The sequence below is a fragment of the Pieris brassicae genome, chromosome 7 (genome assembly GCF_905147105.1).
Source record: "Pieris brassicae chromosome 7, ilPieBrab1.1, whole genome shotgun sequence".
Classification (NCBI taxonomy): Eukaryota; Metazoa; Arthropoda; class Insecta; order Lepidoptera; family Pieridae; genus Pieris; species Pieris brassicae.
Window position 1 is genome coordinate 12,602,185 of NC_059671.1, and position 15,696 is coordinate 12,617,880.

At 32.6% G+C, this 15,696-nt stretch overlaps 2 protein-coding genes across 6 annotated transcripts; one reads left to right on the forward strand and one right to left on the reverse strand.

Moving 5' to 3' along the window:
- The first annotated feature begins 244 nt into the window (after nucleotides 1–244).
- LOC123711629 (SWI/SNF-related matrix-associated actin-dependent regulator of chromatin subfamily E member 1) lies at nucleotides 245–12,480 on the forward strand. Of its 4 annotated transcripts, none has more exons than XM_045664266.1 (15): nucleotides 245–347; nucleotides 780–859; nucleotides 1,294–1,338; nucleotides 1,870–2,117; nucleotides 2,483–2,686; nucleotides 4,611–4,692; nucleotides 5,580–5,681; nucleotides 6,543–6,676; nucleotides 8,808–8,948; nucleotides 9,347–9,463; nucleotides 9,587–9,761; nucleotides 10,213–10,311; nucleotides 10,382–10,453; nucleotides 10,932–11,075; nucleotides 11,348–12,480. In XM_045664266.1, the coding sequence occupies exons 2-15, from the start codon at nucleotides 793–795 to the stop codon at nucleotides 11,383–11,385; spliced, it is 1,668 nt and encodes a 555-aa protein (XP_045520222.1). In that variant the 5' UTR covers nucleotides 245–347; nucleotides 780–792; the 3' UTR covers nucleotides 11,386–12,480. The 4 variants fall into 4 exon arrangements, with proteins under 4 accessions (XP_045520222.1, XP_045520223.1, XP_045520224.1 ...); XM_045664267.1 differs by lacking the exon at nucleotides 4,611–4,692 and adding an exon at nucleotides 3,290–3,365 and having other exon boundaries at nucleotides 258–347; XM_045664268.1 differs by having other exon boundaries at nucleotides 258–347; nucleotides 1,981–2,117.
- LOC123711630 (RNA-binding protein 41-like) lies at nucleotides 12,269–14,792 on the reverse strand. 2 transcript variants are annotated; one of them, XM_045664271.1, is made up of 6 exons: nucleotides 14,651–14,792; nucleotides 14,285–14,563; nucleotides 13,573–13,905; nucleotides 13,038–13,194; nucleotides 12,735–12,882; nucleotides 12,269–12,453 (listed from the first exon to the last, which is right to left on the reverse strand). In XM_045664271.1, the coding sequence occupies exons 1-6, from the start codon at nucleotides 14,653–14,655 to the stop codon at nucleotides 12,341–12,343; spliced, it is 1,035 nt and encodes a 344-aa protein (XP_045520227.1). In that variant the 5' UTR covers nucleotides 14,656–14,792; the 3' UTR covers nucleotides 12,269–12,340. The 2 variants fall into 2 exon arrangements, with proteins under 2 accessions (XP_045520227.1, XP_045520226.1); XM_045664270.1 differs by having other exon boundaries at nucleotides 13,038–13,254.
- Between the last annotated feature and the right edge of the window lie 904 nt (nucleotides 14,793–15,696).

A 15,696-nucleotide genomic window follows, 5' to 3' on the forward strand; every position in this document is an offset into this window, starting at 1 on the left:
CTCACTGTTTTAAAAAATGAATATTAAAATTAACTTCCTGCTAGATGACGTTGATATCAATTTCGTATCACTAAAATAAAATTATACATAATAAAGTAATTTAGTTCTATAATGTTCAATTTATAAAATAAAGAATGCCGACCCATGTATAAATATCAACTATATCAACGGCGAATTTCTTTAATAAAAACAATATTCATATTTTTGTCATCGTTGACAATTGACGGCTTACTTAAATCATAAGAAAATGGCGTCGCGTTCATTGCTGTGACGCTTTAGTTTATCAATGTTGTGTTTTTTAGTTCTATCGTTTCAGATAAATTAAAGAAGAAATTTTAACATTACAGGTATAAATTAACTCCTACTTTTATTGATTAAATGCAATGTACACATTCAAATGAGTAAAAAGGCGGTCTGCCTACAATAGTTTTTGGTCACTGTTTAATAAGTTAAAATTTGATCTAATCGTAAATTTTGTTGTATTAGCTTCATAAAAATGCAGTATTATACAGTACTTTCGAATATTCTTTCATCTGTTCAATAAGAAGACCAATGGAGTAATAGTAATGTACCGAAATAATTAGAATTTAACTAAAGAATCTTTGACTATGTGAATATGATTGGGACTATTAATTTATCAATGTCTAAAATTTTACTCAGTTTTGAGTTCTTTGAAATGATCTAAGGTGAAGCTTTTAATTTTAATTGCTTCCCAATGTCTTTGGTAGATAACTATGTAAGGTTATAATGACCTTATGAATCTCTTCATTCTTTTTCAGAGTGGAATGTGTTATGGCAACACCCAACAGTTATAAACAAAACGCATCAATGTCGATGCCAAGTCCTCAAAATAACCCGCGTTTGTATTTTTTTACAATATGAATATACTTAGTTATTGGTATGCCAAATGCATAGATATGATATTCAGTTTTTAGTATGTTGTTAGATACTAACATAGTTAACCTGCCAAGTACAAAATATGACCAATGGCTTGACGGGTGTTAATTGTGGGTTCTGTCTATAAAATATTTTCATAAATTTTTCAATAAATATAAAGTGTATATTGTAACTGTAACAAGTATTCATGGTCTTAAAAATATTATAAATCTAAGTGTTAAAACATTTTCCCTATTTTATGGACATAACCAATGCTGGTATCTAACTTAATATATCCTGAGAAGCATGACGCATTCTCCGCTTCATTACAATTTTTGCATCCGTAACACTCTTTTTTATTCTTTACGCATAGACTTATTTCTTTTGTTTTTTTCATGTTATGTTATGTTGAAACAGACTACATGATTGCGGGGGCACCAATGAGTTTCGGTATGATGAAAGGTAATGACTCAATGTGAATTTTTTATTTTTCAAAATTATTTTAATATTTTGGAATCTAGGTTCTTTGGGGATTATCACATTTCCGTTTTCCATTCACATCTCGCAATCACTGTTGTTCTTAGAGCCTACTAAATAATTTCACTGCCATGCAAACTAATAGCTTTAAATTAATATGCCTAGAGGCAGAGGCTATGAAAAGTTTCACTAAAAGTTATTAAGATTACCTCAGAAACTCCAAGCTTAAAACTAACGATATATCATACCCTTATAATGATAAAATTTCATCTTTCTGCATGCTTCTCTTCCATCTGTCAACATTGCGCATTAAGATTGATTGTTTCACATGATATTACAAACAAATCTACAATGTCATCAAACAGATGTATAAGTAACAAGAATTTAGACTAGGCGTATTTTCAACTAAAAATCTTTATTGAATTGCATTATTTTATTTTGCTGCCCGCTCCTTTCCTCTCCCCTTACGCTTTTTGTTTTTCTTTTCATTGTATTGCCGCGCTGCTTGGCTTGAAGGCGGTATGAATGCACCGCCTCACCATAACCAATACCAGTACCACCCACAATACCAGGGTGGGCCGATGGGCCACCCGGGGTACGGGTGGCAACCACAGCGTTTTGGTGCAGAGAGCGCAAGGCGGGCCACGTCAGGGTCTAGCCAAGCGGCCCAGAGTGGGAAAGATGATAAGACCAGTCCATTTGTATCTACTGTTCATTCTCATCCTGGATTCCAACCACAAAAAATTGGGAAGGGGCTTGGTGGGGTAAGTTATAAGGAGGTTCCTACTCCTTTTTTTAACTGTAGAATAAGACAATGTATGTTTTTTTTTAATGTAATAGGAGGCAAAACGGGCAGGAGGCTCATCTGATGTTAATTGATGCCGCCGCCGACTCACATTGCCAGAAGGCTCGCAAGTGCGTTGCCGGCCTATTTAGAATTGGCACGCTCTTTTCTTGAAGGATCCTAAGTCGAATTGGTTCGGAAATACTTCAGTGGGCAGCTGGTTCCACATAGTGGTGGTGCGTGGCAAAAACTGCCTTAGAAAACGCTCAGTTGTGGAACGATTATGTTTGATTATATGGTTGTAGATATATTATATTTTTTTAAATAATAATTGTATTTTTCCAGAGTGCCGGTTTACCAAAGCCCCCAAAACCCCCAGAAAAGCCACTTATGCCATACATGAGGTACTCTCGCAGAGTATGGGACACGGTGAAAGCGGCAAACCCCGATCTAAAATTATGGGAGATTGGACGTATTATCGGTGGAATGTGGAGAGACTTACCTCAAACCGAGAAGTATGCCTTTGTCGATGAATATGAAGCGGAAAAGGTATGGAGATTTTTACTATTGCTAATTGTCTAGGTTATAAAAAAAATGAATGGCGCTACAACCCTTTTTAGGTCTGCGCCTCAGATTTTTGTATCTGTTTCATTGTTTGTTAATCTAATAGGCAAGTAGGTGATCAGCCTTCTGTGCCTGACGCACGCCGTCGACTTTTTGGGTCTAAGGCAAGGTGTCCTAACGATGTTTTCCTTCACCGTTCGAGCGAATGTTAAGCGAATGTTTAATGTGCGCACATAGAAAGAAAGTCCATTGGTGCCGGGGTCGAACCTACGACCTCAGGAATGAGAGTCGCTCGCTGAAACCACTAGGCCAACACTGCTCAAGAGTTATACTTTTAGAAATAGTTTTATAATAATATTGTAACTCGTTGTAACAAATTTTGAGCCCAACATTGATGTTGTTACGTTTGTTTTATGTATAATTTGCTCGCTACATTATACATTGTAGCGAGTACCAGTTCATATTTAATTAGTAAACATTAAATAAACATTATACTACAAATATAAATAGTCCATATTTATAATTACTTGATGTAGTGTAGTTGGTCTCAATTCCAAATGATGGATGCAATTTTTATTTCCAACGTAGGCGCAGTATACAGAAATGTTAAAAGCCTACCAATCTTCATCGGCGTATATTCAATGGCTCGCACATAAGACCAGAGGTACCAACCTGACAGGGTTTAATTTTGTGTACCCCTTGCATTCACCTCACGCTTGGTTCACTTAACAATTGTTTCAGTGTTTCATTCCTTGAACATTCCAAATTATGGTGATTTGACAATTCCCTTGAAATACCTTTCAATAGATTTAGACGTCCAGGGTGAGAAACTTATAATTGTTTAGCTGAAAATATAAATTTGGCTAGGCGTGATGATTACTTTCTAGCTTATTAATATCTGTACTTATTTGTCTTATAAAAGTGTACAACAGGTGAACAGCTGTTAATGTACAACCTTTAGTTAGTTAATTCATACAAAAATAAATTTTAAACAATTTTAAATTACCTACAATTCAAGTTTTTAAAAAATGGCGTTACATCAATGTTGCCAGATGGTCTCGGCGACGTACGTTGATTTCCCCCAGAAATCACCCTCACCAAGCAGATGGTGGGATGGGCCATGTCGCGATTCTTTAAGGCTGCAGTCATGTACGGAAATGAAAGGCATTACGCAAAATATCTGTAATTAGAGAATGGATTGACTGGTTCAAGTTTTATTCGGTTTTAGTTAAACGAATATATTAGTAAGGTTAACCACACGGATCCTATTCACATTATTACGATTACGACGTCTTCAATCTAGTTCCAAAATCAGGAACGTGATATCTAATAGCAAAAACTGTATTTGGCGGGTTTTTTAAATTTCCCCTAAACAAAAACCAAATATCCTTTCCTCTATTCTGCCCCTATTTCTAATCTAGTGGGAAATCCTCATATCTGGCAACACTGGTTATAAATACATATGTTATATGGGTTTTACACGGCAAATAACTCTGACATCTCATAGGTCAAAGACGTACTTTTAATGTCTGTTGAACTCGTGTTAGATCATTAAAAATCTACCAATGTGGTGTTAGGTATTGTCCTATTAAAAGTATATGTATGAGTGGGTATAGAAATTTCGCTGTTTGGATGACTTAGGCAGATTGTAGTGCACTCTCACTGGCTCTAATTCTCAATGGCGATTCTACACACGAAACCAATAATGAATTTAATTCATTGTTTTTACAATGACGTAAATTAGTTTTTATGAACCAAGAATTGATTGGGTTTCGGGTTCAAGGATTGTCGTTATTGGTTTTATTGAGGGTTACAGAAATCCCTTTGCAATCAGCATCCCTTCATAAGCTAAGTGACTAACAGCACACGGTTTGTTTCCATGCACATTCACCTCATAACTAACGCACAGTCGGAGTACGAGAAAACCTTGAAGGCATATCACAACTCCCCGACCTATCTTGCGTACATTGCTGCCAAGAACAAAGCTGTCGGTAAGTACTTGATAAATTACAGTCTGAACTAAACTTTTTGGTTGTACTGAGTTATACCACAAACCGGATATTTAAACATAGACAATATCAAAATATTGTAGAATCATATACAGATAGATCATTAGAATTAGATTCAATCTTGCAATATTGATTGTGACATCTATTTTTGCCTATAGGTTATTATTATTAGTAAAAATAAACCAAACGTTAAGAAGGGTTGATTAAAACTATAACGGATAAAAACGCTTTGTAAAAAATTAATGTTTAATTATTTGTATCGAAAATTAACGGTAAAACTGCGATTTTAATTCAGCACATAACGCCATAATACCAAATATATTAAGGATAAATATGAAAATATAAATAATGTATTAAACTCGCGTTTATATCCATTAAGGATTTTTTAATGTGTAGTAAGTACTACGTATTATTTATTAATAATAGTTGTAAAGAGCATACTCCTGCCTGCAAAGGCTGGCAATGCACCCTTGGTGTCCATGCTGCAATGAATTTTAGCCTAGCTTTGGTACCCCGCAGGCTCGTTTGCCGTTTATCCTATACAAATTATAATTATTCTAACTGAATTAGTAGCGTCGATTAAAGTACATTTAAGTACAAAAAAATATTTACAATAAATTATTCAAATTAAAATTGCATCAAGATATTTTACGAAAGCATTGTTCGTTCTTCAGATTCTTTTTCTATCTAAAGATACTCTTTTTTAAGTAAAATGAACACAGGAATTCATTAAATTCCCTCTTGTAATGGCAGGTAACTTTACCCTTAAACATTAAAACTAATCGCAGAATAAGAATGAATTGATTAATGATTGTCTATAGAATTTTAAATAATATTTCCTTATCTAATCCTGCATCTAATACTTTCAGTTGGAGCCTTGGAAGAAGAAAGCTCAAGCAAGAAAGGCAGCTCACAAAAAGAACAACAGCAGGACAGAAGAATTGACATACAACCTGCTGAAGATGAAGAAGGTGAATTATTCACTTCATTTCGAAACTATATATGGGAGTGGAATGAATGATTTTTTTTCAATCATTAAAATATATAGAATTTTATGTTCCAAACAATCATTGAAATATATAGAAAATAGCAATTTATTAAGTAAATATTTGATTGTATAAGGTTTTTAAACCCAGGAAATAATAGAATTTTATTTTATTTAATTAATAATTCTAATTACATAACCAAAATTCAAGCATATTTTTTGTTTCATAAGCTTATAACAATTAAAAATAAAACTTTGGCTTAACAAGATAAAAATCTTTTTAAAAATATTCTACTTTTATAGAAAAACGAGAATATCAATAGAAAAAAATGAAAATTGATTAAAGCAAACTTCAGGGTGTCGTTTTTTGTGCGCGCGCATCGTAAAAAAATATTCTCACAATTTTGTCCTAACGCGTCAAAAGAAAGTATAACTTCATAAAATTGTTCTGACGTTGATAGATACAAAAATAACCCGATAAAAATACTAACTATGGATTGATGGTGTATAACTCAAATATAGCATATAACTAGTTGACTTAATGGGTGCATTCAGAAAAGTTCCCGAAAAACTTAGTTCACGGCCTCCGTGGCTTAATTGTTCGGATTGTGATTTATCCTATGACTAGCGCCAGTAAACACTTGTTTTTAATTTTCACTGTTACTTATTCTTTTTTTAAATTTCCAGTTACTTTCTTTTCTTTTTTTTTTTAATTTTCACTGTTACTTATTCCCTAACGTGTATCTAAAGGGCTTTGTAAAGCCCGAATTTGGTGAACATGGAGCTACACTTATCTGTATATTTTTCACATGTCGCTTTTTTAAAACAATAACTTAAAATATTTCAGATCAAGACGAAGGTCTATCAGTAAAGCACGTGTCGTACGCGCGTTATTTGAGAAACCACCGCCTCATCAACGAGATATTCTCCGATACAGTTGTACCAGATGTGAGATCTGTCGTTACTACCGCAAGGATGCAGGTTCGTTATTTTATTTTACTGAATGTGTACTAAATGGACTCTGTGCTTTTTACTCGGTCTACGAAGGAGGGAAATATTACGAGGAAACCGAAATGCCTTAGACCCAAAAGTTCGACGGTGTGTCCATCACAGTAGGCTGATCTCCTGAAAACATGACCTGGATTAGAAAAAATATCACAAAAGCGATAAATAAATATTTTTGTTATTATTTTTCTCACTCAAGAATGAATTGGTGAATGAATTTTATATGTATGTCCAATAGATTTTGAGTTTTTTCGTAACAATCACAAATATCTATGCATTATACAGGATGTCCCAAAAGTCGACGTCAAGTCGAAATTTTCTCATAGGTAATGCCACACCAGTTATCAGAAAAAAAAAATAAGTCCTGTATTTTTGAAGTTATGGATATTTTTTTGTTATTCCAGATAATGCACACCATGTGACAGTTTTTTCATTCCTGTTGTTACAAATATTTACTTTTTGCCAATTTTTTTTCTCTTACGTCATCCCGAATAGTGTTTTATGTAACCTATGATCCTAAACTCTGTGCTGATCACTCCAACTTTTAGGAAAATGTCATTTTATACCGTACCAAGTTTTCAAAATTAATTTTCGCACTACTTCAACTGATCGTCCTGAAAAAAAATGTATTACTCCAGTTTGGCAAGTAGCTTTAAAAGTTAGCGCATTTAATAAGAATTCTACAGTTGTATAACACTGAGTCCATTATTTCTTAGATCGGCCATAAGATTTTTTTTTGTTAAACAAAGTCTGTTTTTAACAATCTCTTTGAAATTACAACAAATGATTCTAGCGCACTCAAAACGTTCCTAATGACCACAGCGTGGTTTAAATAAGATGGAGAGAGAAATTCCATAAAATGTGAGCGAGACAGATAGTGACGCTTATGACATACGGACGCAAATAAGTAAAATAGACAGTTTCTTTTTTATGATAAGATTTATTACTTTTTTTTATAAAAGATGTTCAAATTGCCGTCCTTCAGCTGCAATACAGGCTCGACATCTCCTTAAAAAAGATCGTGAAATTAAGCGGGCAAATCGTCCATTATTCACAAGAAGCCCCCTCAGAGAACAGTAGACGGTGCACATTGGTAAAAACTCTGTGATCCGGATAGCCATCTGCATTAGGGTATCTCTCGCGATACCGTCTAGCGGCTTCACTGGCATTACATAAACATTCCCCATAAATGAGGTGCATGTCAGCATATTCCTGTACGTAGCCATGGTATGGTACAAATACACAATAACACGTAAGTAACCAGGGAAAAGTAAAGGTCGTCGTAGATCACAAATGTAAAATCCAAATCACAAGCAAACAAGTCCGTAAACGAAGCCAAAGTAGTTAGAACACAAAATAACACCAGCGAATACGAAAAGATGCGTAGTAAACCAAGGAGCGTTGCGTATTGACCTGTAGTGCGTGTGTCAATAGCAATAAGTAGCGTCACTATCTGTCTCGCTCATACTTTACGCCATCTTATTTAAAGCACGCTTTGGGTACACTAGAATCGTTTTTTGTAATTCCAGAGAAATTTTTATTGATTAACAAAAAAATTTTTTATGGCCGATCTAAGAAATAATGAAGTAAGTGCTATACGACGTTAGAATCCTTATTAAATGCGCGAACTTTTAAAGCTGCTTGCCAAACTGGAGTAGTAAATTTTTTTTTTCAGGACGATCCGTTGAACTAGTGCGAAAAATTAATTTTGAAAACTTGGTACGGTATAAAATGACATTTTCCTACAAGTTGGAGTGATCGGCACAGGGTTTAGGATCATAGGTTACATAAAGCACTATTCGGGATGACGTAAGAGAAAAAAAATTGGCAAAATTCACAAGTCTTCTGGAACATACGTTGATATTATTGTCTAAGTAATGCCGGTTTTATTTCTGCTGTATTGGCAAATACGGGTAGAAAATGTGCACAGCCGGGATTCAAACGGCCTTAGTCGCGCCAGGCATTAGGTCAGATATACACTTTGCCACTCGCCAATTGCATTGCATTGCATACGTTAATATAAACTACCAGTTTAAATTGAGAATTTTGTGTATCTGTATATCGAAAACGACTGTAACTGTGACTCATAACATTTAATTTTATTTAGATTCTGAAAAAACAAGTTCAATCACTCACAATGCATCAGAAGAAACTGGAAGACGAGTTGCAACAGATTGAAGAGAAGTTTGAAGCGAAAAAACGCAAGTTTATTGAGAGCAGCGAGGCTTTCCAGGAGGAACTGAAAAAGGTACATTAAAAATTATGTTCAAAAAAACTATAAAATTTTATAAGAAAATGTTTGGGAATTTTTTTTACAAAACCTAAAAAAAATACTTAATATTTTGTAATTTATAGCATTTTTAGCCTATGATTTTTAAAAAAATAATTAAGAATGTGGGTACACCAATGATATTTCGTGAATTACAGATTGCAGGTCAAGAGTTATATTATCATACATTTTTGTATAGTCCGTAATTAGTTATCCCGTAGTAAAAATTATTATTTTTAAATGGAAACAAATTAATATGTATTATTTTTAATAAACATTTTTCAAAGTAATTAATGATAAGAGTAGTCTTTCTATTAAATGAAGATTGGAACAATCAATTTTCTTGAAATATAATTCAATTCATTTCATATTTTCAGCATTGCAAACCCGCCGTTGATGAAGAGACTTTCACTCGAATGGTTGAGAGAGCCCTTGAGCAGATGAGACGTGGAGTCAATCCAGCCCATACTACTGTCAGAGAGAGAAAGGATGAGGTATTACTTACTTAAAATTTCAACCTTTAAAAAATGTACATGATATGATGGGATTTATGGTCATGTCCTATTGATAATTACTAAAAAAATGATTATGGTATGTTATTTCTAAAATAATTTCAGCCTGCAAATGAACCAAGTCAACAGCCGATAAAAACAGAAACAAACGGACCAAATGCGCCAACGCAAGTTGACAAAGTCTCTACCAGTGAAGTGAAAATGGACGAAAATATGACCACAGAGCTGCCGGAAAATAAAGAGGCGATACCGGATAGTACACCGGGACACGAAAATGAGGGTGAGAATTTTTATATTTAATAAATCCATTAGATATAAAAAAAATATGCCTTTATTATGTAAATACTATGTTAATACAATTAAAGAAATAAGAATAACATTTACAATAGCTTGTGTGTAAAAAGTTTTTTTTTATTTTTTATTAGATTAGTAATAATACAAAGTTAACTGGAAATTATTTGGTATTTTTTTCTATTACATAGATAGATATACATAGATATATCATAGATTTGGAGTCTGATACATTTACACATTACTCATTATTTAAAATAATACTAGGTCAAGCTATTAATGGAAAAATATGTTACTTAAAAGTGTAATTTTATGCAACAATTTACTTTAAAAAATCCCTACTCCCTAGAGTACTAGTCCCTGTGACTCAACCCTCGATGAGTAGGCGACTGTCATAATAAATATAGATAATAGAGGTAATAAAAATATTTTTTTATTAGGTGAGCGCAAAGAAGAGAAACCTCATGAAATCAAGATGGAAACTAAAGATGCGCCTGCGCATCCGCCACCTCAAGCGCATATAGCCCCGCCTAATGCAGGTACATATTTTTTAGTCATAAAGAAAAATATAAATTATATTAGATACGATAATTGGTGCTTCTGTTTTAGGAATGATGATGCCACCAAACCCTAATGCGCCTGCGCATCAGCCACCTCATGGAGGTCCACCTCCGCCACCAGGTTAAAAACATACTATACTAATATTATAAAGAACTTTTTATTTTTTGTTTCTATTGATAAATCTTAAAGTGCTAAACTGGTTTTAAAAATTCTTACTAACAATGTAAACCTACAATATCAACATACAATAGATAAGCATTTAAAAAATGAGTGCGTTTCGGGACGCTCGACAGAAGTGATGACTGACACTAATCTAATTTTTTTTTTAAACTTAAATTTTATTTAATTAAATTAATAAAACATAAATTATAATCATTTTCAAAAACGGTGATAGTTTAAGGTTATATAATTATATATACTCATTTTTAACACTAAATGTCTAACAGACCCTAAACACTGAGTAGAGAGAGGGGAAAGTCTCTGTCCGAAATATAGCAAGCCCTTCGGGTTAGAGTGGGAGATTCTCTATTCATTAACTACAAAAGCTTCTTGATAAATGTTTAGAAATATGAGTGTTTGTACGGGTTAATATTTGTAGGTGGTTACGGTGGTGCATATGGTGGACGATATTACCCGGGGTACGCGGGTGGTTACCCTGCCGGATATCCACATTATTACCCACCCGGACCGGAACATTACCCGCCGCACCATGCGCACCCGCATCCTCATCATGAGATCAAGCGTGAGTTGGTTAATTAGTGGCTTTGTTATAAAAATATTACCAGCGAGCAGAAAACTTGCAAATGTGCATATGTATGTTGTTATTATGTTAGTGGGTTTGGAGGGAACATTTAACCACTTATTCCTAAATCCGAAAACTGAACAAATTTCTCCAACTCGGTCAAATACTTTTTTGTGTCTGTTTGCAATTATTATTTTTAATTAAGTTTCATTTATTATTACCGCAATGGCTAAAGTAATAAAAATATATTAAATGGTATATAACATTTTCAGCCGCTGAAGAGCCACCCGCTAAGAAGGAGAATGAATGATTGTCACCGAAACGCGTCGTCAAAAGACGGCGCAAGTCCTCCTCGAAGGAGGGCGCTTAAGCTCGACACCGGATCCACTCTTGGGTGCTAACTAGCTTCTCCAAAATTCAGTGTCACGTTTAAAACTACGGTATACCAGCTAATCTAGCTTCACTTTAATAATGAGATTAAATCTGGTGAACAGTGATGTGATCAAAAACATGCTTAGTTCAATAAGTCTACTGACAGGTTTAAATGTCAAAGTGACAGTTCATTGTTATTACGAAAATTCATAATAGCTACACTAAAAATCGTGTAGTACTGAAAAGGCCACATTTGACATTATTTTTTGATAACCAATATGGTTTCACATAGGAGACAGCTGAGAGAGCACACAAGTGTTGGTTAAGTTTAAGAGTTCAAAGACAATTTAATCTGTAAACTGGTCTAAAATTGAATTATGTTAGAGGACTTTTAAAGCAGTGACAAAAAGTTAAGAATTAAAAAATGTATGTCTGTGTGAGTGGTTATCTACAATTTTTAATGGAACGCGCGTTTTGTATTTGTAAGGTTATATTGTTTGATTTTTATATGTAGGTTATATTGGGCACTAGTTTAAGAACATTGAAAATGGTATGTGGCAGAAACTCTACTTCCATTAATAACAGAATTGGATTTAAAAATGTATGTTTAGTATTTTAAAGAAAACTTTAGATAAATCTAACACTAGATTTTAAGAATTGTACATTTCTAAATTCTCATTACACAATCATCAACAATATCAAAATTCGTAATTTTACACTTTCAGTTTAAGTATTGTTATGTAAATAAAGACCACTTAAAGAGTTATATAACTTAGGAATATTACTTTATATTATGCAGAATTTGTATTTTTTCTTAATAATTAGGTATAATGTTTATACATAGAGTATAATTAGCATAGTAATACTTATGATTAAATACAATATTTTTATATTTATCTCTCATTCTGTACTCTATTGCTGTTTCTGCCAAATTCAGCAATGATAGGTCGACCGGACATAATTGTTCCATTGACTTCATCTAATGCTTGTATTGCTAAGTCTTCACCTGTTAGAAATAAATGTATGTTTAGTATATTCTTTCTTTACATTGATATCCTTTAAATTGGTATGTTTATTTGAATATAATAACTGCTATGCCACTCACTACAAGAGAATTTAAGAATTAAGGTAACATTAGGGTGTAACTGCACTGACTAAGCATATTGTGTAATAATATGTCTGATTAGTAAGACATATGATAAAGGCTTTGATTAATTTTAAAAAATGGACTGACTTAATATCACAGATAACAGTTATCACAAATATTAGTTTTAACTTATAACTTACTTCTAAATGTAACAAATGCTTGTCCTCTCATACGGCCACTCAGAAGATGCACATCAATTGGGCCACCATTTTCAAGTTGAAATTGATTAAATAATAGGGAAATCTGATCTTCACTTACAGAAGGTGCAATATTCTTCAAGTATAGAACCTAAAATCATATTAGAAGGAATAAAATCAAGTGCATCAATACTGTAGGCAAGATAAGTAGCAAAAAGACATTCCATTTATGGCATTTGTAACAACAGCTAAGTGAGAGAGGTGGTGAATTTGTTACAAATAATAATGAATCAGCAATATGTATACCTTTGATGGAATTCCAGGTTTATAATCTTTAAACCGTTCAATACTTTTAATGTTGTCAAGACTCATCTTGGTTCCTTCTAACAATTGTTCCTCTGCCTGATTATGTGGTAGGACAATGTCAACTGCCCGGAACTCCTCCCGACTTTCCTGCTCCAATCTTACAATTTTATTATCCTTAATGGTATACATAGTTTGATTTTTTGGGCCAATAAGAGGTCTAAAACATAAATTAAGTTTAAAAAATGCCTAACTTTTCATAAGGTACTGTCATATATTTTCAGATCACATTGGCAAATAGTTTTTATTGTTGTTTCATTTCTACTTTGCACTGAAACATGTTTCAAATCAAAGAACTTTTCAATATTTTTCAGTAAAGAAAGCCCTGCAAGAAATGGAGTCCCTGTTATTCAGTACAGTGACTTTGAATGTTTCTTCTCAATTAGATAAGTATTGACCGCCTTCCAAATATTTTTTAGTAAATAATGTTTTATATAATAATATATAATATATTAGACCAATATAAGGCCAAACCAACCTATTGCTTGGTGGCTCTTTAAGTCTATCTGGTATATCTTTCACATCCCACAAACTACCCGATTTAGCCTTTGAAGAACATGGTATCGGATCTATATGCAGTTGTTTTTGTTGAGACAATATCCTATCCTTTTTTCGGTCCAACCTTCGTAAGACTTTTCTTCGTTTAGTAATTGGCATTATGTCATCATTTCTTAAATGGCCAAAAAGATTTTCCTCAATTTTTTTTAGTTCATTCATTGGATGGCCTTTTGGGTAAAACTTTATTGTATTCTTTTGATTAGATTCAATATTAGATGAAGTACTGGGTGTTGCATCTTCATTTTTATCTGAGCTGCAATCATTACACATATTTGAATAGTACAAATTGTAATGTTAAGATTGTTTTATATCACCTACTCCTTTGCAACATTTTGCATTGCTTAAAATAAACTAAAAACTACATGCTCACCAAAGTTCAATAACCAAAAAAAGTAATGTAATAATTTATAATCAACTACAAAAAAAAATTAAGGGCAATTTAATGCCTTATGTATATTGTATAGTTTTCACACATACCATATATTATTGGGAGAGGAATTAATATCTATGTAACAGGGAGATATATATTTATAAATTTGTTACATAGTTTATTTTCAAATATAAAGATAGGAACCTTAACAAACAATATTAAAAGCTAAAAAGTTGTAAAACAAAAATAGAATATAACATACCTGTCTTTGTTCTCTTGAAATTCATTAATTTTTCTATACAATATTTGTAGCTTCTGTTTTAAAATACTGGATTCAGATTTATTATGTTGCTCAAGAAGCCCTGCTTCATTATCTTGATATAACTTAACTTCTTCATTGGTCAAACCAGCTTTCTTTAGCCATTCTAAATGTTGCACCTGCCCTTCTGCAAGTTGGAATTCTTCAAGTGATGAAACTCCATATTTTGAAAACGGCAATACTTCAGAGGATTTTTTAAACTCTTTTGGTAAATCTGGAGTACTGGAATAATAATATACTTTTGGTATACTTTATTATAAAAAAATAATTTTAATGTAATGAGAAATTTATTTATAGCTCTAAACTTACCACATTTTAGAGAATGAATTTGTATTCAGTATACCAGCAGCAGAAGTACAGCAGATTCAGAATTTGTTTTTAAGACATTATAGTAATTTATATGAACAGTAAAATTTTACACGAACGTGACGATTTTGACAATAAATACAGATATACGTTATTTACGATATACATTTAAAATTAATAATTTTAAAGTTTTTATTATATGTATTACTAAAAACAATATGTACTTTTTTTAAATTCAATTTGCAAACATTTTAGACGTGTTTGATGTTTTACAAATTAGTTTTTGAGTTTTGACAGAAGTCAACATTTTACATAGACAATTTACCATAAGCATCATTACGTATTTACTTTACACGCATTACAGATTGTATCTTTATTATATACTATATTAGCTTAATTTAATATTTCATAATTCATTAGTATGCTGTTATAGTATTAGTAGCTGCAATAGTAATATAGAAACGGCACTTATAGCCTTGACTAAATGATTTCATAATTACTTATTGTTTAGCTTTTTTAAAGAGTTTGCTCAAAAAATAACTGAACTACATATACAAAAGCAACTATGTACATTGTATTTATAAACTTGACATCTTTGAAATCGGCACAGGGTTCTATTGTCTCACTTCTTACCTGCAATATTATCATACAACTATAATTTAGGATATTTTAATAAGCTCAAAATTAAAAATATTTCAAAGTATACCTTTTTATTCCCACTTTATTTACTTCTTTTGTTCAAATTAACTATTTCTTAAAACGTTCTATAATAATACTACTTACTTAATTTTACTTGTTTTTACTTACTTCGGTCGGTTAACGGCGGCAACTCGAGGTCGTTTTTCTCATGGACGTGAACATATGATTTGCATTAAGGGGTTACATGGGTTTCGTAGGGGGAAAAAAGGCCTATTTTCAATAATTTTTGTTCTGTATAAAAAATTATTTATTTAATTCAAACTTTTTCTGCCCTAAAGATACACATTTAAAGAATAATTTCCGAGATTTAAAAAAAAAAATTAAAACTCCGCCATTGTGACGTCATTTCC

Coding starts and splice junctions, on each gene's coding strand:
- LOC123711629 (XM_045664266.1), top strand. CDS start 793: ATGGCAACACCCAACAGTTATAAACAAAACGCATCAATGTCGATGCCA. Junction 6,677..8,807: donor TTACTACCGCAAGGATGCAG/GTTCGTTATTTT, acceptor AATTTTATTTAG/ATTCTGAAAAAACAAGTTCA. Junction 8,949..9,346: donor TCCAGGAGGAACTGAAAAAG/GTACATTAAAAA, acceptor TCATATTTTCAG/CATTGCAAACCCGCCGTTGA.
- LOC123711630 (XM_045664270.1), bottom strand. Junction 13,255..13,572: donor AAAGAGCCACCAAGCAATAG/GTTGGTTTGGCC, acceptor TTTATGTTTTAG/ACCTCTTATTGGCCCAAAAA. Junction 12,454..12,734: donor AGCATTTGTTACATTTAGAA/GTAAGTTATAAG, acceptor TATTTCTAACAG/GTGAAGACTTAGCAATACAA.